This window comes from Mytilus trossulus, unplaced genomic scaffold, assembly GCF_036588685.1.
Source record: "Mytilus trossulus isolate FHL-02 unplaced genomic scaffold, PNRI_Mtr1.1.1.hap1 h1tg001146l__unscaffolded, whole genome shotgun sequence".
Lineage (NCBI taxonomy): Eukaryota > Metazoa > Mollusca > Bivalvia > Mytilida > Mytilidae > Mytilus > Mytilus trossulus.
Window position 1 is genome coordinate 1 of NW_026963673.1, and position 26,252 is coordinate 26,252.

The window sequence follows — 26,252 nt, forward strand, 5'->3', positions numbered from 1 at the left end:
TTTGATGTAGAGGTAGTGCTGTTAATACCTTTTGCCTACATGTTCTTTTACGGTAAGAGAGTGTTAGGGATTTTGTCCTCAAGGGGTTTCCTTCTTATCTTGTTTGGGGGTCTCTACCACGAATATCGTGAGGGGTCTTTGGAATGAGTAGGTTAATACTAGAAGTGGCATTTATGCGAAACGAATTTTGATGAGAGGTGATTGTAAGAGGCTTACTTTTGCTGTTGGAAGTGTATTGTGTGTACCTGTGGTTTTCACGTCGAGAGTGCTTCTTAAGGAAGTATGGGACCAATGAAAGTTCTCAAGGATCTAATAGAAGGTTTGAAAAGGCATATCTTACTATAGCGTATAGGGAAAAAAATATTAAGAGGCTAAAATCTAGTGCGGCTCTAAGGGCTAATAAGGCTAGATGATTGGCTTCTAAGTAAGGATAAATAAAATGATAAAAATACTAAAAAAGGAAGAAGTAGGGGGTTATGGAGAAGTGGAGTCCTGGTGACGTCGATGGCTGTGATCAACAAATCACAAAGATATTGGAACCCTTTATCTGTATAGCGGAGTCTGAGGAGGGTTGTTTGGAGCAAGGTTGAGGTTAATGATCCGAATGCAACTGGGGCATCCTGGAGCAGTGTTCTTAAAAAGAGATTGATTCTATAATGTGGTGGTTACAACGCATGCCTTAATAATAATTTTTTTTGCTGTGATACCTATCTTAATTGGAGCTTTCGGTAATTGGTTGATTCCTCTGCTAGTAGGAGGTAAAGATATAATTTACCCCGCGAATAAACAACTTAAGTTATTGACTATCTCCTAATGCACTATATTTACTAATACTGTCCTTTAGAACGGATAAAGGAGTTGGTGCTGGATGAACTATTTACCCCCCTTTATCTGTGTACCCCTATCATAGGGGCCCTAGGATGGATGTTCTTATTGTGTCACTACATCTAGCTGGGCTCAGCTCTCTAGTGGGGGCTATTAACTTTGCTAGGACCAATAAAAATATGCCAGTGTTAGAAATGAAAGGAGAACGAGCGGAGCTTTATGTTTTAAGGATTAGAGTTACTGCAGTTCTTTTAATTATTTCAATTCCGGTTCTAGGAGGGGGGCATCACAATAATCTTGTTTGACCGAAACTTTAACACAACTTTTTTCGATCCCGCAGGAGGGGGGGACCCCGTTTTGTTCCAACATTTGTTTTGATTTTTTGGGCATCCGGAAGTGTATATTCTTATTCTACCTGCCTTTGGTGTGATATCAAAAGTAATTATGCATTGCTCTGGAAAAGAAGCGGTTTTTGGTCTAATTGGGATAGTATACGCAATAATCGGAATTGGAGGGTTAGGGTGTATGGTGTGGGCTCACCACATGTTTACCGTAGGTCTTAATGTTGATACTCGAGGCTATTTTTCTACCGCAACTATAGTAATCGCTGTTCCAACAGGGGTGAAAGTATTCAGATGACTGGCAACTATAGCAGGAAGAAAATTCAAAATAAAGCCTGCCGCCTACTGAAGTACTGGGTTTCTGTTTTTATTCACCGTGGGAGGGCTAACAGGGGTCTTACTGTCTAGGGCTTCTATGGATGTGTCTCTACACGACACATATTATGTGGTGGCTCATTTCCATTATGTGCTAAGAATAGGGGCGGTGTTTGGGGTGTTCTGTGGTCTTAACCATTGGTTGCCAAATTTTGTTGGAGTATGCTTTAATAAGAAATGGAGGAAAGCCCATTTTATAGCAATATTTTTTGGGGTAAATACTACCTTCTTTCCTCAGCATTTCTTAGGCCTAAGAGGAATGCCTCGACGGTATATAGACTACGCTGATATTTATGCTCACTGACATTGGGTGTCTTCTTATGGGTCCGCTGTGTCTTTTGGGTCTCTAATATATTTTAAGTTCCTTCTATGAGAGGCTCTAGTAAGCCAGCGAGGGGTTGTATTTAGTGGGGGTTTATGTGGTGAAATAGACTGAGCAGGTACCCGAGACCTTTATCCAGGAAGGAAGCATGTTTATAGCCAATTGCCATTTGTGTGAACTAACCCTTATAACACGTGTATCACTTATATTTATAAGAAATCGCGTAATCAATAATTTAAAGTCATGTTAATAGATGTTTTTTCTAGATTTGATGCTCACAGCTATAACTTAATTTGGTTGTCTATGCCGTTATGGTTGCTGTCTTCTATAGTGCCAATAACCGTGCTATTTAGAGACGTGTACACTAAGGGTAGAAGTACGAGCTCTTTTCGGAGTTTGGTGCTATCCTTTACTTATTCGATGATTCGATTGAACGGAAAGGGACTAAAGCTATCTGGGTTTCCTCTAGTAATAAGGGGTCTGTTCATGATAATTCTGATACTAAATCTGTCTGGAAACTTTCCATTCTTTTTCCCTGTAAGAGGGCAGTTTGTGTTCGGGTTCTCCTTTGCTTTGTCTATTTGAACTTGTTTAGTTTTATCTAGTCTTTTATGCAGATTTGAGCAGGGGTTGATGAGTCTCGTTCCAACAGGTTGCCCGTTAATCCTTGTGCCTTTTATAGTAGTGGTTGAGCTAATTAGTGGCATACTTCGCCCTTTAACATTAGTTTTACGTCTGACACTAAATCTGGGAGCTGGTAAAGTAATTCTAACTATATGCAGGAGAGAGTTAGTAGTTAGCTGGTTAAATAGCAGAAGGCTGCTTACAGGAGTTGGGGGTATTAAAGGGTTAATAATGGGCGGAGGTGTTTTTGGAGCCGCTGAAGTTGCAATCGCGTGTATTCAGTGTTATATTTTTTGTGTCTTATTGTGTCTCTATACGGAGGATCATAGAAGGTAGGTAGTTTTAAAAGCTTTGCTGAAGCGACGGCCTTGTAAGTCGTAGAAAACTATGTGTTTTAAAGCTATGATTTGAATAAAATTCCTAGGAGTTTTCTTAATAAGTATAGGCTGTTTTGTAATCTTCCGTATAAACAAACACCTTTTGTGTTTATTTGTAGGGCTTGAAATAATAAGACTAGGCTTATTGTTTGTAACCCATGTGTTTCTAATAAATCAGTTTTGGTTAATTTTACTAATTCTATGTTTAGCTGTTTGCGAAGCCAGAATTTGCTTGGCCCTTCTGGTTATGGTGATGCGACTATGCGGAGACGATTTGATGTCAAGGTTACTAAGAGATGGCTCGTAAAAATAGTATCATACAATTAAAAAGTAACTTAGGGTTACTTTTACTGATTCTGATTGGATACTTATTTATTCTTAGAGGGAGGACCTTTGGAAAAGCTTATTTATTGGAAGTTACTGTTTGAGAGAGTAATTGTCTCTCATTTAGCTTCAGAGTTCTACTAGATAGCGTAAGAATAGTCTTTGTTGGGACGGTTTTGGTAATTAGAGGAAGTGTAGCAACCTACTGCAAGTGGTATATAGCTGGAGAGCCATACTACAAGCGGTTTATGGGATTAGTATGGTTGTTTGTGCTGTCTATAGTGTTTATAATCTTAGTTCCTAATTTAGTAATACTTTTAATTGGTTGAGACGGGCTAGGGCTCACCTCATTCCTATTAGTGGCTTATTACCAGAACAATAAGAGGTTATCTGCGGCTATGTTGACAGCTTTGACTAATCGAATTGGGGATGTTTTTGTACTTTTTAGAGTTTCTATTTTTTTAAGAGAAGGGGGGTGGTTAATTTATATATACCACCCAGTGCAGACATGGGTTAATTTAGGGTTTGTGGTAGTTCTTGCAGGTATAACTAAAAGCGCACAAATGCCGTTTTGCGCATGGCTACCTGCTGCCATGGCGGCACCCACACCGGTCTCCTCTTTGGTGCATTCTTCGACATTGGTGACAGCTGGGGTTTATTTGATTCTTCGCTCTTTTTATATTATCAGAGCTAATCCCTTTGTGACTCAAATACTTATAGTCTTAAGACTATTTACTCTAATATTAGCGGGGTCAAGGGCTGTGTTTGCGTTTGACCTAAAAAAGGTAATCGCACTCTCGGACTTTGAGGCAGTTAAGGTTAATAATATTCTCGATTTCAATCCTTCTTCCGTCTGTAGCTTTTTTTCATTTAGTAACCCATGCGGTATTTAAAGCTTTGTTGTTTCTAGGCGCAGGGGGTGTTATTCATAGAAACCAAAGAATCCAAGATATCCGGGGGTTAAGAAGCTTGTGGCAAGGATTACCGGTAAGAATGGGTGCAATAACGGTTGCAATTGTGTCCTTGAGAGGGGCCCCGTTTATAAGAGGGTTTTTCTCTAAAGACCTAATAATTGAGCTAAGAATGATAGACAGAAGAATAACTTATGGGTGCTATTTATTAGAGCTAACAGGTTTAATCTTCACTTCTTTTTATAGGGCACGGATTGTATTTAGAGTAATACTTGGGTCTAATTACGTTAATAGCAGAAGTTTGCGGATTAATGAGCACTTAAATATACAAACTCCTTTTCTTAGCCTGTATATTGGGGCTATTATCTTAGGAGGGGTATTAGGGAGGAAAATAGAGAGGTTTGGGTTTGTAGTAGTTCTTGAGAAATATGAGAGAGTCAGAGTATTTCTTATTCCCTTTGTAGGGTTAATTTTGTGATGAGGAGTGCTTAGAAAATTAGGGTCTAAGCCTTGGTCGTCAGCCAAACTATTAAGATTCTTTTTGAGAATGTGGCTCATAGAGAGGCTAACCTCCCACCCCAGAAAAATGGCCTTCTTTAAGGGGTCCAGGATGGTAGCTCAAAGTCTGGATCAAGGTTGACTAGAGCTATTGGGCCCTCAAGGTGCCCATAAGGGACTAGGTCAACTCAGCTGTTTGAATGAAATTGTTCAGAAAAATTATTTTACCTACCAGCTGGTAGTATGAGGGCTGGTGGTAGCGGGGGGCGTAAGCTTAATTATGTTTATATAATGAGAGTTATAGTCATATGTGTAATTTTGATGGCTGTGTTTTCGATTGTCTTAATTGCCAAGCAACCTATTTCTTTAGGGCTAGTGCTATTGAGGGGGTCTATAATTGCATGTGTGGAGGTTGCACTGGAGGTTAGAAGGTTGTTAGGGTTCTTATTGTTCCTAACTTACGTTAGGGGTGTAATAGTCCTGTTCTTGTATGTTTTAAGGATCTACCCCCAATGAAGTGTATCGTTTTAATCTAGAGTTTATGGTTCTCGTCAGAAGGTGTTGTGCCAGAGCGGTCCTTATGGGTCTTATGAATTACGAGTACAGAGAAATTAGCGGGTCTTTGTTTCTAAGTTTCATGGCTGAAAGAAGCGGGTTAAGGTTATATATCCTAATAGCTGGTGTGTTACTGTTTGTAATATTAGTGGTGTCGTATTTGTGCATAAAAACCATGGTGCCTTTACGAAGAGTAAAATAAACCTAAAATAGAAGATACAGTAGCTTAATTAAAGCGTCCTCATTGAAAATGAGGAAGATGGATACTTTAGTACCTTGTGTCAAATCTGTAGGAGGGTTTGATTATGGCCCTAAATTTATGGGCAAAATGCTTCTCATGATTCTAAATGCGGGCTTGAACAAATTAAGTGCAAGTTCAACATCAGTGGGGAAAATTGGTTAATAAAGGAAACTTTAACCCAGCTTTTTGACAAATTCGGGGTCAATTGATGAATGCCAGCAGCCGCGGTTAGATTCAGTTCGAATATAAATTTAAGCGGATTGGTTAGAGTCAATGTTGTGTTATAAAACTATAAAAAAACTATAGGTGCAGTGTAATGTTAACGGTTTTTTGTGGTTATATTCCTAAAGTTTTAGTGAGCTTCTAACGAATCTATGAAGTGAAACCAGGATTAGATACCCTGTTATCCATAGTTTAAAACAAAAGTTCCTCTTAACTAAACATTTGGTTGTCAAAGAGAAATAAATAGGCGGTGTCTGAGATAGAAAACAGGGGATCCTGGGTGTTAAAGGATAACCCACCTACATTTGAGCCTTGTCTTATTAGTGCGTGTGTATGGTTGTTTACTCTAATATGGTGAGTGTCCGGGTAAAATTTTTGGTTATTACTGAAGCTAACTCTTATTTTACTTGCTGAGTTCGGTAAGGTAAGTTACTTTTAGTTAGGTGCAGCTACTAGAATTGGCTATATGCCCATGTAGCACAACTTCAAAAATAATTCAGATTGACATGCAGCTTATGACAAGGTTAATCTGGGATACAGATGTAACTTAAGCAATAATTCAAAGATTGAGCTACTAAAAGGTAGCTCAACTAAGTAGACAAATAAGATAAGAAAACTTGCCTTTGAAGAAGGACTTGTAAGTAAGGGTTAAAAATAAAATTACCCTGAATACAATCAGATGAGTACTAATCGCCCGTCGCTCGCGGGGGAAACCTGTGAAAAGTCGTAACAAGGTAGCAGTAACGGAAGTTGCTGCTAGGCTATAATATGCATATATAGTAAATAATATTATATTTGCCTTCCAAGCAAAAGTTCTAATGAAATTAGTGTATGCTGGCCAAATAGTTTAAGCTAAAACGTTGAGCTGTTAATTCAAAATCGCAGTAATTTGCTTTGGCTTGCTTAAGTAGTTTAGGGAAAACATAAGATTTTCATTCTTAAGTCAGATAGTATTTCTCTTAAGTTGTGCTTAGTAGTTAATGTTAATATAACTGAGAACTGCAAATTCTCCATAGTCTAGTTAGGCCTAAGCTTAGTGCCACGTGGGGGGGATGATCCAGTTGCTTTGATGAAGCAAAGTTCAAAAGTAGTTTTTTGGCACTTAGAACTTCGAAGCGTTATAAAGAAAAATTGTAGTAAGTAGGGCTTTGATTCCTAAAGAAAAAGTTAATCTTCTTCTTCATAAATAAGTTAAAAGTAGTTAATATATAACTTAGAATTGGGGATGATCAGTTGCTTTGATGAAGCAAAGTTCAAAAGTAGTTTTTTGGCACTTAGAACTTCGAAGCGTTATAAAGAAAAATTGTAGTAAGTAGGGCTTTGATTCCTAAAGAAAAAGTTAATCTTCTTCTTCATAAATAAGTTAAAAGTAGTTAATATATAACTTAGAATTGTCAGTTCTAGATTCCTCTTACTGAGGCTTTTATAATTTATCTTTTTTAAAGGAGACGTGCATAATTGTTTTGTGAAAGTGCACTTGAATTAAAATAGTATAAATAAATTTTAGTACCTTTTGCATAAGGTTTTTCAAGACAAGTTTAAGAATTTAATTTTCCCGAATAAAAGAGAGTTATTTTTTGAGTTAAGAAATCGTGGCAGAGATTTAATTAAACTAAAGAATAGCGGCAGATACTATTCGCGCTTTTAGATATCTGGTTGGCTTAAAAAGATGTGTAAGCATTTTCCTTAACTATTTAAGGGTAAAATTTTTTGGGTTAAGCTGAAAAATACTAAAATTGATGTTAAAAAAATTGGGTTTCTATAGGCTTTAAACTGGCTATTAGATATTAGTGTATTTTAACTAAAACCAGATGGGAAAAAGATTATTGGGTTATTCATTTACTTTAAAATAAGCCTATGGTTGTAGGACCAGTGACTATGATAAAAACGAGTAAAATATTATTATTTGGTATTACTATTTTGTTTACCTTAAAAAACTAAAGGCTAAATAAAAGTTTTAAACGAATTCGCAACTAACTTCTCGACTGTTTAACAAAAACATTCCTTTGATGTAAGTAAAAGGTAGTCCTGCCAGTGCAACTAGAGTAATGTTTGGTGTAAACGGCGGCGTTAACGTGAGCGTCCTAAGGTAGCGCGATAATTGCTTTCAATTGAAGATGGTATGAAAGGGTTAACGAAGAAGGTGCTGTGTCTGAAAATTTAATTTAACTAACTTTAAGGTGAAGAGGCCTTATGTAAAGCAGACGACAAGACCCTATGAAGCTTTATCTTAATTGGAGTTTTGGCTCTTATACGATTTGATGGAGATCAGTGAACATAAGTCTTCACTATTATATAAATCTAACTCGTATTTCCTAACTTTATTGTGGCTAGCTACTCTAGGATAACAGCGCAATTTCTCCGAAAATGTATTGGAGGGAAGATTGCGACCTCGATGTGGCTTAGATATCCTAAGCGTAGAAGCTTCTAATGGTGGGTCTGTTCGCCTTTAAAATCTAACATGAGCTGAGTTCAGAACGCGTGAGCTAGTTCAGTTTCTATCCTCTTTTAAAAATGAGCTAATTTTGTACGAAGGACTTTTTCGCTAAAGCAACGCTTTGCCTGGCTCTGTCATTGCTTAAATAATGCTACGCAATAAACTGATTAGTTTATAAAAGGGTTGCCTTTTATGAAGCTGAAGGCAATTAGTGCGGTAGGCGTGTCGTTGTTCTTGTTAAAATTAGTATTGCTATTTTATTAAAAATAGGTTAAAACGGGTGCAAATTAGGTAAAAAATAAACAGTCTATTAATGCAGCAAAAAGCAGCAATCACCCACCTAAAGAATAAAACAAGGTTCTAAAAAGGCGGTTGTAATGGATTTGTGCTAGTAACAGACAAAAAAAAACCAAACACTGTGAAACCCTTAAGAATGAGGTTTTATAGTGTACCGCATTTCCTGTTACCGGCCGGTACAGTGACCGCAAGGCCTGTTCTCCTGTCCTTTTACACGAAACCTGTTGCTGATGCATGTAAAAAGCCTTAGTTAAGATAACTTATAAGTCAAAGTAAAACTTAATTTTACTTGACATTGTGTATTTATTGAAAATCTAGTTGCGAATGCCATACCTGTCCAAACTTGTTTTAGATTATGCTTTACAACCTGTTGTAGATAAGGTTTGACCTTTACAGTGAGTAAGCATTTCAGAGTCATGTGAGACTTACCTAATTAGTGGTAGAAAAAAACAACTTAAACCTAAATTCTAAGCTATTTGCTTCCTGTGGTTAATTGTAAACTGCAGGAGAAATGGATCTAAGTGTTAATTTTTTTCGTTTGCCCTAATTTTGGTTGCTCATGTGATTTTTGGGTTTGAAAACTAGACTATCTGTATCTTAAAATCAAAAAATAAATAGAAATCAAGTCATATGAAAGTTCCAAAGCGTAATTCATGGGTCACTTAAAGTCTAAGCAAAAAGTAAATCAAAAATAAAATTAAAATCAAAATGACACACTAATGCCTGGGGGGCTGATCTGGAGGGGAGGAAATAGGAAAGCAGGTTAAATAGAGGTGACAAAAATGTGGTGTGCAGCAACAAAATGAAGCTAAATAAAATTGTGAAACGTAGAAGCGTGAGCTTGTAAACAAGGTTGTGAGCGTCTTAAAAAGTAAGTGTTAACAATAGTATGTAATATTAACACGCCTAAAAGGGGGTTAGGTGGGTTATAAACTTACAAAGACTACAAGTGATGAAGTTTATGTCTGGTCCTGAGGTCCCTTTTAAGTGAGTTAGTTTCGTATAAAGGTTTTTAAGCAAAGCATGTTCTGTCACAGATCTGAGTGCTATAGACAATATTGTATAGGGCCTTTTTATGTAAATAAACGTGGCGTTAGGCTGTTAAATGTGCTGGTATAGGATGGTTACATAGCAATAATTACTATATTTGCCTTCTGGGCAAAAATTTTAATGAAATTAGTGTACGCTGGTGAATAAATTAAGCTAGAATGTTGAGCTGTTAATTGAAAATCCCAGTAATTTGCTTAGGGTATAAGATTCTTATTCTCAAGCCAGATAGCTGTCTCTTAAGTTGTGTTTAGTTGCTAATGTTAATATAACTGAGAGCTACAAATTCTTCCTAGCTTAGTTGTACGTGGGGGGATGGCCCAGTTGCTTTGATGAAGCTAAGCTCAAAAGTAGTTTATTGCTCTGAGGTGTTATAAAGAAGTATTATAGTACGTAGGACTTTGATTCCTAAAGAAAAAGTTAAAGCTTTTCTTTATAAACAATTTAGAGGAGTTAATTAGTTTTAGGCTCATCTCACTGAGGTTTTTAGAATTTATCTTTCTAAAGAAATGCACACGATTGCCTCATAAAAGCTTACTTGAAGTAAAGTGGGCAAATAAATTTTAGTACTTCTTGCATAAGGGTAAAGCGAAGAGGCCTGTGTGTAAAAGAAGAGCAACAAGACCCTGCCGAAGCTTTAATTTAATTGAAGTTTTATTGGTTTGTTAACCAAAAGCTTATGCATAGCTTTAAGGTCTCTTTTAAGCGAGCGAGTTTTTAGCTAAAGCAATACTTTGTGACTGATCTGTAATGACATAAATAATATTGTATAATAGGCTGATTAACTTATAAAAGGTTCTTTTATGTAAATGAGTGTGTTGCTTAGTGATAGATTGTTGAATGTGTTGGGCACTAGAGAGGCTGTATGAGAGTGGCTTAGGCAGGGTTTGCTGCAAAAAAAGGCTACTGTTAAGGTGTGTGAGATGGTTTTTTTTCATATAAAAACTGAGTGTTTAGAATAGACGTTGAGGAGGGGACTTATGTCAGGGCGGAGGGGGTGACACTGTAGGGTGCTCCCATTACCTGAAACTATTTCAGCTGTTGGAGATGCTGTTGTGAATGGTGTCGCTGAAGTTGTTCCTGATAATCAGGAGGAAGGGGCCCCCATGCTGAGGGTGGCTATGTTCCTTTAGAAGAACAAATAGCTGTTGTGGAGCCTGAAGTCCCAGCTAATGTCTGTCAGCCAGTCGAGCAGAGAAATGTGGTTGTAAGTGAAGAAGACAGTGTTCCTGATGTTAGTAAAGACGGGTCAGTAGTTATTAATGCTCATAGTTAAAGTTATTGGTGTATTAATAGTTATAATTTATTAAAATAATCCATAAGATAAGCAAAATTACAGTAATTCGTTTATTGTTAGGCTGTTATGGTCTATTTAAAAACTGGTCAATACGGGTCTCCTTACACCTAATTACTTGTTTTAGTGTATGCTTGAAAGGCTACAAAGCCTTTGCGGGAGTAAGCATTCTTCAGGACCACATGAGATTCAACCTAATTATTGCAGAGAAAGTGGTGAATTTGACCTTAAATTCTAAGTTACTTGGCTCTATAGCTAATTGTAAGCTGTAGGATAATGGGATTGAGACGTTTATTTCTCATTTACCCCAGCTCTGTTGCTCATGTGGTTTCGGTTCGAAACGAGCGTGTATCTTAAAATAAAAAAATTTTTGAAGCGTAAGTTGTTGTCGCTTAAGTCTAATTAAAAATAAAGTAAAAATGGAGCAAAAACAAAGTTGGACACTAACACTTTGGGTGTCTTCAGAGGTGTAAAAAGGGGGGTCCAAGCTTATGTGTACTCATAAAAAAATGCGGTGTGCGGGGGTTTGTGCCTGTATATATAACAAAAATTCATGAGGTGCCGAGGAAGAGGTGGTGAGCTGTAAACTCATAAACAAGGTGTAGGCCTTTCTTATGAGATGGTTGGTAACAATACTGTGAATAATATTAACACGCCTAAGAGGGTTGGTCCGTGACGAAGTACTAATAAGTTGGTGAAGATTATGAATGACAGGTTCTATGATTTGCCTTGTCCTGTAAACTTAAACGCTTGGTGAAGTTTGGCTCTATACTAGGCTTGTGCCTAATTATCCAACTTCTAAGGGTCTTTTATTGTCAACTCATTATACTGCTCATGAAGACATGCATTCGATTCTGTAGTACATATTATGCGTAATGTGGAAAAAGATGATGTTGCGTAATATTCATGCAAATGGTCCTCTATGTTTTTATCTGTATTTATGCGCACATTGCTCGTGGGCTGTATTATGGGTCTTATTTAGATAAGACAGTGTGGTATTTTGGGGTGCATTTGTTTTTGTTAACTATGGCGGAGGCTTTCTCGGTTACACTTTGCCTTGGGGGCAATGTCATATTGGGGGCTACTGTTATTACTAATATACTTAGAGTGATCCCGTAGTAGGAGAGAGTATGCTCCGCTATGTATGAGGGGTTGGACCGTGTGTAATGCAACTCTAAAGCGGTTTTATACTTTACACTTTCTCTTACCGTTTGTGATAGTGGCGGTTGTTTTTTTACACCTGTTTTTTTACATGAGAAAGGGAGTAATAACCCTTTGGGTATTGAAAGAGGTACTATGTGTGTGCCCTTCCACCCCTTCTATACTATTAAAGATCTTTTGGTTATGTTTGCTTTAGGTTCTTTTTTATATATTTAGTGTGTGTGGATCCTGAGCTGTTAGGAATCATTTAAACTATTGGCCTGCTAATCCTATAAAAACGCCAATCCATGTTCAGCCTGAGTGGTATTTTATGTTTGCTTATGCAATCCTTCGTTCAATTCCTCATAAAGCGGGGGGGTATATGTTATGTTTTTGTCGATTGTAGTATTATACCTAATTCCTAGTCTTCACAGAGGTAAGTATCGAAGTTTATGTTTTTACCCGTTTAATCAAGTAGTGTTTTGAGTGTGGTTGGTAGGTTTATTAGGTTACATGGATTGGTGCTCGCCCAGTGCGGGAGCCTTATGGCAGTGTCTTTCAGTCATTTATTTCTCTAGGTTGTTATTAAACCCTCTTTCTTTGTGGGTGTGGGACAAGCTGCTTGAATACCCTAAATTCTGTAGGAGTCGTCCTGTAGACCTGAAATGGTTTAAGTTTTTAGCTTATTTCAAGTTATTAAAATTAGTAAATCGCGAAAGTAGCGCACGTGAGTGGGCTAATAAGTGTAGAAAAATATAAATATGTCTTTTTACGGGAGTCGATATTTTGGTGATATTGTCCATGGGGGGAACTATAGGAAGACCTGTTCCGGTACCATGGTTTTGTGATGATAGTAGCAGTGGCTGTGTTGGTCTTTGTTATATATATAGGATGCGTAATCCTTCTTACTAAATTTTCTTATCGCCATTTCTTGAACCGTCAACGATTAGAATTTTGATGGACTATTGTGCTAATGTTGATGTTAGTAGGGTTGTGGTTTCCTTCTATAATTAACCTATATTATATAGAAGAAGTAAAACGGCCCCGGTGAAATTTTAAGGCGATTGGGAAACAATGGTACTGATCTTACGAATTTTGTCGCAATTTAGACACTCCAAGCTCTAGAGAAAGCGCTGAAAGAATTTCGTGTTATACAATTGATTCTTACATAGAAGACCAGCAGGAGACATTTAGAAAAGGAGGGTATCGTTTGTTGGATGTTGATAACCGGATGGTGGCTCCAGCAGATGTGCAAATAACTGCTTTTGTAAGAAGGTCTGATGTGCTCCATTCGTTTGCACTCCCTAAGTTACTAATTAAAGTAGATGCCATCCCAGGTCGAATTAATCGGCTTCCTATAAAAGCTTCCCAGTGTAGAATTATTTACGGGCAGTGTTCTGAAATTTGCGGGGTTAACCATAGATTTATACCGATTGTGATTGAGTTTATTCCTGAGAAATATTTTGTCATATGGTTGGAAGCTCTTAACTAAAATAAAAATAAGCTAAAGCTTTTAAGAAGCGTTAAACTTTTAATTTAATGAACTTGTACAATGGGCAAGTAGCTTTTAGTGATAAGGTGGTCTAATATTAGGATATAGGGCTCATGCCCCTAAGGCGCCGTGAGTAGTGGCTCTTATCTTTGTGAGAGCTGGCAGAGCTAATGCGTTTGATTTAGGATCAATTCATAAGTATATATACTTGCTTTCATGGCACAAGCTGGCAGACCTAATGCATACGATTTAAGCTCGTCTTATAAGATATACTCTTGTTTGTGTGTGAATTACAAAGCTAAGCCCAGTCTCATTATGGTTAGTGTCGAGTGTCTATTTAAGACTCTAAGGAGAGTAGCTGTTTTCTTTGGAGCCTCTATCCTATTAAGCCTTTGTCAAGTGTCAGCGGACTCTTTTACTCCCTTGGGGTCGACTAAGGCTGCACTGGTGGACTGAGTAGGCGTGGTTGTTGGTGTTATCCCTTTTGTAGGGGTGCTTCTCGCTGTGGGCTTCTATACTTTGTTGGAACGTAAAATTTTGGCTATCATTATAATCCGAAAGGGTCCATCCAAGGTGAGTTATATAGGGATCTTGCAGCCTTTTAGTGACGCAGGTAAGTTGTTATGTAAAGAGTTTATTGTGCCTACACGTGCTAACGTAGGGCCCTTCATTTTGGCTCCTGCACTAATATTAACTATCAGTTTACTTGGATGGCTTTTATACCCGTATAAGTCGGCTGAAGTGTTTTATGTTTTCGGGGTGATTCTGTTTATAGTTATTACTAGAGTCAGGGTTTACGGGGTAATAATATCCGGATGGGCTTCTAACTCTAAATACTCTTTGCTAGGTGCAGTTCGTGCGATGGCGCAAAGAATTTCTTATGAGATCCCTATAGGATTTATCTTCTTTTGTGTGGTGCTGTGCTCGGGTGTGTTTATGTTTCAAGAAATTAGGGTGTTCCAACAAAGGTCCTTTTTTTTCTTTTTTCCTTTGTGCGTAGTTATAGTTGTCTGAATGCTGTGTATGCTAGCTGAAACTAATCGGGCGCCATTTGATTTTGTGGAAGGAGAGTCGGAATTAGTGTCAGGATACAACGTGGAGTACAGCGGAGGGGGGTTTGCAGTTATATTTATTGCGGAGTACTCTAGTATTCTTCTCAGAAGGGTTATAAGGGCGGCGATATTTTTCGGGGGAAATGAAGCGTTGATCGGGGTCTTTATGATGGCTTTTGCGGTCTTCTTTGTGGTTATTCGTGCTTCTTTACCTCGTTTACGTTATGATAAGTTAATGAGTTTGTGTTGGACTGTTCTTCTATGTGTCATACTTATGGCTAGTGTGTGTGTAGTAGTTCTAGTTAGGGTGTATGTAAGATAATATAAACTAGTATAATTCATTTACACTGAATGTGTCAGATAAAGTCTGTCTTACTTATGGTTAAAAGGTTGGCAATTAGACTTATTGCATTGATTATTATAAAAAACCTAAATATGAGTGTCATTGGGTTAAGCGTTCTAACTATTCTAAGTATGGGCGCCACAAGAGTCGCGATAGGGGGGGTAGAGTTGAACGGGTTGTACACCACAGACTTTGTAATAGGGTTAATGGTTACACTAACTCTATTTGTAGCAATTCTTTCCTACCTAAGGAGGGTTAAGATCCACCGGAAAGCAAGATTTAATTTAATAATTATCAGAATCAGCCTAATTTTAGTGATAAGATTCAGGGTGAGGAGGTTCTTTCTTTTTTTTTTTTTTTTGAAAGTGTGCTAGCCCCTCTGTTGTTATTAATTGTAGGCTGAGGCTATCAGCCAGAGCGTTTACAGGCAGGGGGGTATATAGTAATCTATACGGTGTTCGGATCTCTTTTTTTCTTATGGGGGGTAAGAGAACTCTATATTAGAGGGTTGAGGAGGAGGATAAGTTCTGTGGTAAGGCTAGTAAAAAAAAGGGGAATGAGATTGTGATGGCTATACATTCTAGGGTTTCTTATCAAGCTACCAATATATCCATTTCACCTGTGACTACCTAAGGCTCACGTAGAGGCCCCAGTAGCCGGTTCGATGCTATTGGCCGGGGTGGTACTAAAATTAGGAGGGTACGGGCTGCTTCGATTTATAATAGTTATACAAATAAGGCTTAGAAGCGTTTTTTTTGTGCTGCTACTAGTGGTGAACTTGGCAGGAGGTGTCTACGCAGGATTAGCGTGTGTACGGCAAGTGGACCTAAAATGTTTGGTAGCATATTCCTCTGTAGCGCATATGAGGCTTGTGCTATTAGGAGTGCTTAGCAACACGGTATTAGGGGTAGTGGGGGCCATTATTATTATGATCGGGCATGGGTTGTGTTCATCAGGTTTGTTCAGGTATGTGAATGCTATCTATAAGATGAGGCACTCGCGTCTGCTAGTAATAAATAAAGGGGGCTTGTTAGTCTGCCCAAGTCTAGTCTTAATGTGTTTCCTGTTAAGATCAAGCAACATAGCAGCCCCTCCTAGTCTAAACTTATTTGGGGAAATCCTCGTTTTCGGCGTGGGAGGGTGAATAAGTGGAGTGTTCCTGCTTATCCTGGGTCTGATAAGCTTTATTAGGGCATGTTTTAGACTATACCTATATGGAAGTTGTTGTCACGGGAAGGGGGTGTCACACAGGGAGTCCTTAAACTTGAGAAGAGTTTGTGATGTTTTTGTTCTGGCGGCTCATTGGATACCGCTGAACTTTATGTTTATGTTTATACCCTAAACAATGAATCGTAATCCTTATTCTCGTTACTATGTACCAGGTCCAAGTCCGTGGCCCTTTTTTGTGGCTATCTCGGCAAACGGAATAGCGGTAGGGTTAATTTTGTGACTGCATCGAACTCCCAGATTTCTATTAATAGGAATGAGGTTGGGGTGTATACTATTGAGAACTTTTAGATGATGGCGAGACTTAATTCGTGAGGGAGATATTGGGTTTCATACTCGCTTCGTAATCAAGAGATTTCGTGATGGAGTTGCCCTTTTTATTCTGTCTGAAGTAATGTTCTTCTTTTCTTTTTTTTGGACTTTCTTCCATAATGCCTTAAGACCCTCGTGTGAACTAGGGATGCGATGACCCCCTCCAGGGATCCGCACGCCAAACCCGTCGTCGACAAGGCTGTTCGAGACAGGTCTTTTAATTAGGAGGGGGTTATTCGTAACTCAAGCCCATAAGAGAATGCGTTTGAAGGATTATGATGTTGGGCCATTTATTGGCCTAGTGGTAACAATTTTATGTGGGACTGTGTTCTTCCTAGTGCAACTTCGAGAATACTACTGAAACTCATACACTATTGCAGATAGGGTGTATGGAAGAGTGTTTTATTTACTAACTGGGTTTCATGGAATGCACGTAGTTGTGGGGACTCTTTGACTAATGGTGAGGTTAGTCCGACTATGGCGTGGGGAGTTTTCCAGTCAACGGCACTTTGGTTTTGAGGCTTGCATTTGGTACTGACACTTCGTAGATGTGGTATGGGTAGCATTATGATGTTTAGTATATGTGTGGTTTGGAGGATGGTTATACATGTGGTGGTTCAAAATATGAGACGGGGACGTCTATACGTTTAAGTACCCAGACGCAAAGCCTTCGTGGTATGCGTACATTCAAGAAGAGCATGCTCCGTCCTGATATAAGATTCCTGACCATTTAAAAGGTTAAAAATAGGAGTCATACAGACTAGTTAAACAGTTTTGATTTGAAATCAAGTACCAAAGCGATTCCAAGCGCTTACTAGTCTGAGTAAAGTAGTCTAATTAAGGACAGAAGACCTATGATTTTCAAGTGTTATAAGTAACCTTTACTTGAAATGGTAAGCTTTGTGGTAAGACCTATAAAATTAGTGAGATTAGGGGTAATATTGATCGGGACAATTCTTAGGGTTAGAAGAGAAGAGATAGTAGGGGGTGTGACTCGGTTTAGAGCTAAATCTGTATGGATTTCTTGTAATTATAAACCCTGATGGTCACTATAGTCCTGAGCCCTGTGTAAAATATTTTGTGGTACAAAGAACGGGGTCAATTCTGATACTAGTGGGTTTTGTAACCTTGATAGAGCAGCACGTAGTGAGAGGGCTGGTGATAAGGGGGGCGGGTACAGTGTTAAAATCTGGCGTTTTCCCGCTACATTCGTGGGTCCCTTCAATTATTAAGAACAGCAGATGGTTAGCAAGAGGGTTAATATTAACTTGGCAAAAAGTCGCCCCCCTTGTCTTTTTATCAATAATTATACCCTCTAAGGGGTTGTGAGTAGTAATTGTATTGATAGCTGGAATTGGGGCAGTAGGGGGCCTTAACCAGAATTCAGTACGAGTAATAAGCGCGTACTCGTCGTTTGTGCATACATCATGAATGCTGTTAGGGCTCACATGGTCAAGAGTAGTCTTTGTAGGGTATTTTGCAGTTTACTCGCTGTCGGTAGGGCTGTTTTTTTATGGGTGCTCAATAATAAACAAAACAAGAATGGGCGGTCAGATTAGTAGAGCCGCGAGGGGTATAGGGTTACTGATACTGATGGGGATGCCTCCTTTCCTTGGCTTTCTAGCGAAAGTATTGGTGTTTCTAATGAGAGGAAGGGCTGTAATCGTGGCTTGTATTATAGGTTCAGTAATCAGGCTAAAATTCTACATTGACTTTTTTTATAGGATAGTAATAAAAAGGTTAGTAGACAAAAACAAAGCAGAATTCAAGATTATGTGGAGGATAGTGATCGGGGCTAACCTAGCAGGGGGGGCATTGATCTTGGTGAGATTTATTTAGAAACTGCTTTTAGGCCAGGGGCGTTTTGATTTCGGCTCAAAAAGAGTGGGTAAAACCACAAAAGTATGATAAAAAGGTAATTTAAAATAAAATATTTTGTTTCAAACATAACTATAGGTAGTTGTTACCTCCTTTTTGTAGAATGGTACTTTAAAAAAAGGATTGGTTTGCATCTAATTATTAAGCCTAGGTTTTCATTCTTAAGTGAGGAAGTTAATTAACATAATAGGGCTGCTAACTTTGTTATAAATGGCTTGTACCATTTTTCCTTATAAAAAAGTAGTTTAATTTAAGAACGATAGGTTGTGGGGCTATTAGTGGTGTCAACCCTTTTTTAGCTAGATATAGTTTAAAATAAAATATTGGCTTTGGGAGCTAAAGACACTTCCATAAGTTTTCTAGAAGAATGGTTATGGGGTTAAGAGTTGCGTTTGTCTGCATTGTGTCTTTTTTGTTTACGGGGTTATTTATGCTACTAAGGGAAAAGCGGGGGTCTAGACCGAGAAAAGTGCAGTCCATATGAGTGTGGATTTGAGCCTATTGGAAGAGCTCGGAGGCCCTTTTCTATCCGATTCTTTCTAGTAGCAGTTTTGTTCGTCGTGTTTGATGTAGAGGTAGTGCTGTTAATACCTTTTGCCTACATGTTCTTTTACGGTAAGAGAGTGTTAGGGATTTTGTCCTCAAGGGGTTTCCTTCTTATCTTGTTTGGGGGTCTCTACCACGAATATCGTGAGGGGTCTTTGGAATGAGTAGGTTAATACTAGAAGTGGCATTTATGCGAAACGAATTTTGATGAGAGGTGATTGTAAGAGGCTTACTTTTGCTGTTGGAAGTGTATTGTGTGTACCTGTGGTTTTCACGTCGAGAGTGCTTCTTAAGGAAGTATGGGACCAATGAAAGTTCTCAAGGATCTAATAGAAGGTTTGAAAAGGCATATCTTACTATAGCGTATAGGGAAAAAAATATTAAGAGGCTAAAATCTAGTGCGGCTCTAAGGGCTAATAAGGCTAGATGATTGGCTTCTAAGTAAGGATAAATAAAATGATAAAAATACTAAAAAAGGAAGAAGTAGGGGGTTATGGAGAAGTGGAGTCCTGGTGACGTCGATGGCTGTGATCAACAAATCACAAAGATATTGGAACCCTTTATCTGTATAGCGGAGTCTGAGGAGGGTTGTTTGGAGCAAGGTTGAGGTTAATGATCCGAATGCAACTGGGGCATCCTGGAGCAGTGTTCTTAAAAAGAGATTGATTCTATAATGTGGTGGTTACAACGCATGCCTTAATAATAATTTTTTTTGCTGTGATACCTATCTTAATTGGAGCTTTCGGTAATTGGTTGATTCCTCTGCTTAGTAGGAGGTAAAGATATAATTTACCCGCGAATAAACAACTTAAGTTATTGACTATCTCCTAATGCACTATATTTACTAATACTGTCCTTTAGAACGGATAAAGGAGTTGGTGCTGGATGAACTATTTACCCCCCTTTATCTGTGTACCCCTATCATAGGGGCCCTAGGATGGATGTTCTTATTGTGTCACTACATCTAGCTGGGCTCAGCTCTCTAGTGGGGGCTATTAACTTTGCTAGGACCAATAAAAATATGCCAGTGTTAGAAATGAAAGGAGAACGAGCGGAGCTTTATGTTTTAAGGATTAGAGTTACTGCAGTTCTTTTAATTATTTCAATTCCGGTTCTAGGAGGGGGCATCACAATAATCTTGTTTGACCGAAACTTTAACACAACTTTTTTCGATCCCGCAGGAGGGGGGGACCCCGTTTTGTTCCAACATTTGTTTTGATTTTTTGGGCATCCGGAAGTGTATATTCTTATTCTACCTGCCTTTGGTGTGATATCAAAAGTAATTATGCATTGCTCTGGAAAAGAAGCGGTTTTTGGTCTAATTGGGATAGTATACGCAATAATCGGAATTGGAGGGTTAGGGTGTATGGTGTGGGCTCACCACATGTTTACCGTAGGTCTTAATGTTGATACTCGAGGCTATTTTTCTACCGCAACTATAGTAATCGCTGTTCCAACAGGGGTGAAAGTATTCAGATGACTGGCAACTATAGCAGGAAGAAAATTCAAAATAAAGCCTGCCGCCTACTGAAGTACTGGGTTTCTGTTTTTATTCACCGTGGGAGGGCTAACAGGGGTCTTACTGTCTAGGGCTTCTATGGATGTGTCTCTACACGACACATATTATGTGGTGGCTCATTTCCATTATGTGCTAAGAATAGGGGCGGTGTTTGGGGTGTTCTGTGGTCTTAACCATTGGTTGCCAAATTTTGTTGGAGTATGCTTTAATAAGAAATGGAGGAAAGCCCATTTTATAGCAATATTTTTTGGGGTAAATACTACCTTCTTTCCTCAGCATTTCTTAGGCCTAAGAGGAATGCCTCGACGGTATATAGACTACGCTGATATTTATGCTCACTGACATTGGGTGTCTTCTTATGGGTCCGCTGTGTCTTTTGGGTCTCTAATATATTTTAAGTTCCTTCTATGAGAGGCTCTAGTAAGCCAGCGAGGGGTTGTATTTAGTGGGGGTTTATGTGGTGAAATAGACTGAGCAGGTACCCGAGACCTTTATCCAGGAAGGAAGCATGTTTATAGCCAATTGCCATTTGTGTGAACTAACCCTTATAACACGTGTATCACTTATATTTATAAGAAATCGCGTAATCAATAATTTAAAGTCATGTTAATAGATGTTTTTTCTAGATTTGATGCTCACAGCTATAACTTAATTTGGTTGTCTATGCCGTTATGGTTGCTGTCTTCTATAGTGCCAATAACCGTGCTATTTAGAGACGTGTACACTAAGGGTAGAAGTACGAGCTCTTTTCGGAGTTTGGTGCTATCCTTTACTTATTCGATGATTCGATTGAACGGAAAGGGACTAAAGCTATCTGGGTTTCCTCTAGTAATAAGGGGTCTGTTCATGATAATTCTGATACTAAATCTGTCTGGAAACTTTCCATTCTTTTTCCCTGTAAGAGGGCAGTTTGTGTTCGGGTTCTCCTTTGCTTTGTCTATTTGAACTTGTTTAGTTTTATCTAGTCTTTTATGCAGATTTGAGCAGGGGGTTGATGAGTCTCGTTCCAACAGGTTGCCCGTTAATCCTTGTGCCTTTTATAGTAGTGGTTGAGCTAATTAGTGGCATACTTCGCCCTTTAACATTAGTTTTACGTCTGACACTAAATCTGGGAGCTGGTAAAGTAATTCTAACTATATGCAGGAGAGAGTTAGTAGTTAGCTGGTTAAATAGCAGAAGGCTGCTTACAGGAGTTGGGGGTATTAAAGGGTTAATAATGGGCGGAGGTGTTTTTGGAGCCGCTGAAGTTGCAATCGCGTGTATTCAGTGTTATATTTTTTGTGTCTTATTGTGTCTCTATACGGAGGATCATAGAAGGTAGGTAGTTTTAAAAGCTTTGCTGAAGCGACGGCCTTGTAAGTCGTAGAAAACTATGTGTTTTAAAGCTATGATTTGAATAAAATTCCTAGGAGTTTTCTTAATAAGTATAGGCTGTTTTGTAATCTTCCGTATAAACAAACACCTTTTGTGTTTATTTGTAGGGCTTGAAATAATAAGACTAGGCTTATTGTTTGTAACCCATGTGTTTCTAATAAATCAGTTTTGGTTAATTTTACTAATTCTATGTTTAGCTGTTTGCGAAGCCAGAATTTGCTTGGCCCTTCTGGTTATGGTGATGCGACTATGCGGAGACGATTTGATGTCAAGGTTACTAAGAGATGGCTCGTAAAAATAGTATCATACAATTAAAAAGTAACTTAGGGTTACTTTTACTGATTCTGATTGGATACTTATTTATTCTTAGAGGGAGGACCTTTGGAAAAGCTTATTTATTGGAAGTTACTGTTTGAGAGAGTAATTGTCTCTCATTTAGCTTCAGAGTTCTACTAGATAGCGTAAGAATAGTCTTTGTTGGGACGGTTTTGGTAATTAGAGGAAGTGTAGCAACCTACTGCAAGTGGTATATAGCTGGAGAGCCATACTACAAGCGGTTTATGGGATTAGTATGGTTGTTTGTGCTGTCTATAGTGTTTATAATCTTAGTTCCTAATTTAGTAATACTTTTAATTGGTTGAGACGGGCTAGGGCTCACCTCATTCCTATTAGTGGCTTATTACCAGAACAATAAGAGGTTATCTGCGGCTATGTTGACAGCTTTGACTAATCGAATTGGGGATGTTTTTGTACTTTTTAGAGTTTCTATTTTTTTAAGAGAAGGGGGGTGGTTAATTTATATATACCACCCAGTGCAGACATGGGTTAATTTAGGGTTTGTGGTAGTTCTTGCAGGTATAACTAAAAGCGCACAAATGCCGTTTTGCGCATGGCTACCTGCTGCCATGGCGGCACCCACACCGGTCTCCTCTTTGGTGCATTCTTCGACATTGGTGACAGCTGGGGTTTATTTGATTCTTCGCTCTTTTTATATTATCAGAGCTAATCCCTTTGTGACTCAAATACTTATAGTCTTAAGACTATTTACTCTAATATTAGCGGGGTCAAGGGCTGTGTTTGCGTTTGACCTAAAAAAGGTAATCGCACTCTCGACTTTGAGGCAGTTAAGGTTAATAATATTCTCGATTTCAATCCTTCTTCCGTCTGTAGCTTTTTTTCATTTAGTAACCCATGCGGTATTTAAAGCTTTGTTGTTTCTAGGCGCAGGGGGTGTTATTCATAGAAACCAAAGAATCCAAGATATCCGGGGGTTAAGAAGCTTGTGGCAAGGATTACCGGTAAGAATGGGTGCAATAACGGTTGCAATTGTGTCCTTGAGAGGGGCCCCGTTTATAAGAGGGTTTTTCTCTAAAGACCTAATAATTGAGCTAAGAATGATAGACAGAAGAATAACTTATGGGTGCTATTTATTAGAGCTAACAGGTTTAATCTTCACTTCTTTTTATAGGGCACGGATTGTATTTAGAGTAATACTTGGGTCTAATTACGTTAATAGCAGAAGTTTGCGGATTAATGAGCACTTAAATATACAAACTCCTTTTCTTAGCCTGTATATTGGGGCTATTATCTTAGGAGGGGTATTAGGGAGGAAAATAGAGAGGTTTGGGTTTGTAGTAGTTCTTGAGAAATATGAGAGAGTCAGAGTATTTCTTATTCCCTTTGTAGGGTTAATTTTGTGATGAGGAGTGCTTAGAAAATTAGGGTCTAAGCCTTGGTCGTCAGCCAAACTATTAAGATTCTTTTTGAGAATGTGGCTCATAGAGAGGCTAACCTCCCACCCCAGAAAAATGGCCTTCTTTAAGGGGTCCAGGATGGTAGCTCAAAGTCTGGATCAAGGTTGACTAGAGCTATTGGGCCCTCAAGGTGCCCATAAGGGACTAGGTCAACTCAGCTGTTTGAATGAAATTGTTCAGAAAAATTATTTTACCTACCAGCTGGTAGTATGAGGGCTGGTGGTAGCGGGGGGCGTAAGCTTAATTATGTTTATATAATGAGAGTTATAGTCATATGTGTAATTTTGATGGCTGTGTTTTCGATTGTCTTAATTGCCAAGCAACCTATTTCTTTAGGGCTAGTGCTATTGAGGGGGTCTATAATTGCATGTGTGGAGGTTGCACTGGAGGTTAGAAGGTTGTTAGGGTTCTTATTGTTCCTAACTTACGTTAGGGGTGTAATAGTCCTGTTCTTGTATGTTTTAAGGATCTACCCCAATGAAGTGTATCGTTTTAATCTAGAGTTTATGGTTCTCGTCAGAAGGTGTTGTGCCAGAGCGGTCCTTATGGGTCTTATGAATTACGAGTACAGAGAAATTAGCGGGTCTTTGTTTCTAAGTTTCATGGCTGAAAGAAGCGGGTTAAGGTTATATATCCTAATAGCTGGTGTGTTACTGTTTGTAATATTAGTGGTGTCGTATTTGTGCATAAAAACCATGGTGCCTTTACGAAGAGTAAAATAAACCTAAAATAGAAGATACAGTAGCTTAATTAAAGCGTCTCATTGAAAATGAGGAAGATGGATACTTTAGTACCTTGTGTCAAATCTGTAGGAGGGTTTGATTATGGCCCTAAATTTATGGGCAAAATGCTTCTCATGATTCTAAATGCGGGCTTGAACAAATTAAGTGCAAGTTCAACATCAGTGGGGAAAATTGGTTAATAAAGGAAACTTTAACCCAGCTTTTTGACAAATTCGGGGTCAATTGATGAATGCCAGCAGCCGCGGTTAGATTCAGTTCGAATATAAATTTAAGCGGATTGGTTAGAGTCAATGTTGTGTTATAAAACTATAAAAAAACTATAGGTGCAGTGTAATGTTAACGGTTTTTTGTGGTTATATTCCTAAAGTTTTAGTGAGCTTCTAACGAATCTATGAAGTGAAACCAGGATTAGATACCCTGTTATCCATAGTTTAAAACAAAAGTTCCTCTTAACTAAACATTTGGTTGTCAAAGAGAAATAAATAGGCGGTGTCTGAGATAGAAAACAGGGGATCCTGGGTGTTAAAGGATAACCCACCTACATTTGAGCCTTGTCTTATTAGTGCGTGTGTATGGTTGTTTACTCTAATATGGTGAGTGTCCGGGTAAAATTTTTGGTTATTACTGAAGCTAACTCTTATTTTACTTGCTGAGTTCGGTAAGGTAAGTTACTTTTAGTTAGGTGCAGCTACTAGAATTGGCTATATGCCCATGTAGCACAACTTCAAAAATAATTCAGATTGACATGCAGCTTATGACAAGGTTAATCTGGGATACAGATGTAACTTAAGCAATAATTCAAAGATTGAGCTACTAAAAGGTAGCTCAACTAAGTAGACAAATAAGATAAGAAAACTTGCCTTTGAAGAAGGACTTGTAAGTAAGGGTTAAAAATAAAATTACCCTGAATACAATCAGATGAGTACTAATCGCCCGTCGCTCGCGGGGAAACCTGTGAAAAGTCGTAACAAGGTAGCAGTAACGGAAGTTGCTGCTAGGCTATAATATGCATATATAGTAAATAATATTATATTTGCCTTCCAAGCAAAAGTTCTAATGAAATTAGTGTATGCTGGCCAAATAGTTTAAGCTAAAACGTTGAGCTGTTAATTCAAAATCGCAGTAATTTGCTTTGGCTTGCTTAAGTAGTTTAGGGAAAACATAAGATTTTCATTCTTAAGTCAGATAGTATTTCTCTTAAGTTGTGCTTAGTAGTTAATGTTAATATAACTGAGAACTGCAAATTCTCCATAGTCTAGTTAGGCCTAAGCTTAGTGCCACGTGGGGGATGATCCAGTTGCTTTGATGAAGCAAAGTTCAAAAGTAGTTTTTTGGCACTTAGAACTTCGAAGCGTTATAAAGAAAAATTGTAGTAAGTAGGGCTTTGATTCCTAAAGAAAAAGTTAATCTTCTTCTTCATAAATAAGTTAAAAGTAGTTAATATATAACTTAGAATTGTCAGTTCTAGATTCCTCTTACTGAGGCTTTTTATAATTTATCTTTTTTAAAGAGACGTGCATAATTGTTTTGTGAAAAGTGCACTTGAATTAAAATAGTATAAATAAATTTTAGTACCTTTTGCATAAGGGTTTTTCAAGACAAGTTTAAGAATTTAATTTTCCCGAATAAAAGAGAGTTATTTTTTTGAGTTAAGAAATCGTGGCAGAGATTTAATTAAACTAAAGAATAGCGGCTAGATACTATTCGCGCTTTTAGATATCTGGTTGGCTTAAAAAGATGTGTAAGCATTTTCCTTAACTATTTAAGGGGTAAAATTTTTTGGGTTAAGCTGAAAAATACTAAAATTGATGTTAAAAAAAAATTGGGTTTCTATAGGCTTTAAACTGGCTATTAGATATTAGTGTATTTTAACTAAAACCAGATGGGGAAAAAAGATTAATTGGGTTATTCATTTACTTTAAAATAAGCCTATGGTTGTAGGACCAGTGACTATGATAAAAACGAGTAAAAATATTATTTATTTGGTATTACTATTTTGTTTTACCTTAAAAAACTAAAGGCTAAATAAAAGTTTTTAAACGAATTCGGCAAACTAAACTTCTCGACTGTTTAACAAAAACATTTCCTTTTGATGTAAGTAAAAGGTAGTCCCTGCCCAGTGCAACTAGAGTAATGTTTGTTGTAAACGGCGGCGTTAACGTGAGCGTCCTAAGGTAGCGCG

General features: G+C 38.1%; 1 protein-coding gene and 7 pseudogenes across 1 annotated transcript; all 8 read left to right on the top strand.

Moving 5' to 3' along the window:
• The first annotated feature begins 183 nt into the window (after nt 1-183).
• LOC134703632 (cytochrome c oxidase subunit 1-like) lies at nt 184-1,452 on the top strand (annotated as a pseudogene).
• Nucleotides 1,453-1,581: 129 nt separating this feature from the next.
• On the top strand, nt 1,582-2,097 carry LOC134703633 (cytochrome c oxidase subunit 1-like; annotated as a pseudogene).
• A 9-nt stretch (nt 2,098-2,106) lies between these two features.
• LOC134703629 (ATP synthase subunit a-like) lies at nt 2,107-3,292 on the top strand (annotated as a pseudogene).
• A 1,513-nt stretch (nt 3,293-4,805) lies between these two features.
• On the top strand, nt 4,806-5,354 carry LOC134703636 (NADH-ubiquinone oxidoreductase chain 6-like; annotated as a pseudogene).
• A 9,361-nt stretch (nt 5,355-14,715) lies between these two features.
• LOC134703631 (NADH-ubiquinone oxidoreductase chain 4-like) lies at nt 14,716-16,059 on the top strand (annotated as a pseudogene).
• Nucleotides 16,060-17,107: 1,048 nt separating this feature from the next.
• LOC134703637 (NADH-ubiquinone oxidoreductase chain 2-like) lies at nt 17,108-18,095 on the top strand. The gene is given in 2 exon segments (XM_063563508.1): nt 17,108-17,239; nt 17,241-18,095. Coding segments are annotated over 2 exon segments (948 nt in total). The 5' UTR covers nt 17,108-17,146.
• Nucleotides 18,096-18,912: 817 nt separating this feature from the next.
• LOC134703634 (cytochrome c oxidase subunit 1-like) lies at nt 18,913-20,793 on the top strand (annotated as a pseudogene).
• Nucleotides 20,794-20,817: 24 nt separating this feature from the next.
• LOC134703635 (ATP synthase subunit a-like) lies at nt 20,818-21,516 on the top strand (annotated as a pseudogene).
• Nucleotides 21,517-26,252: the final 4,736 nt, after the last annotated feature.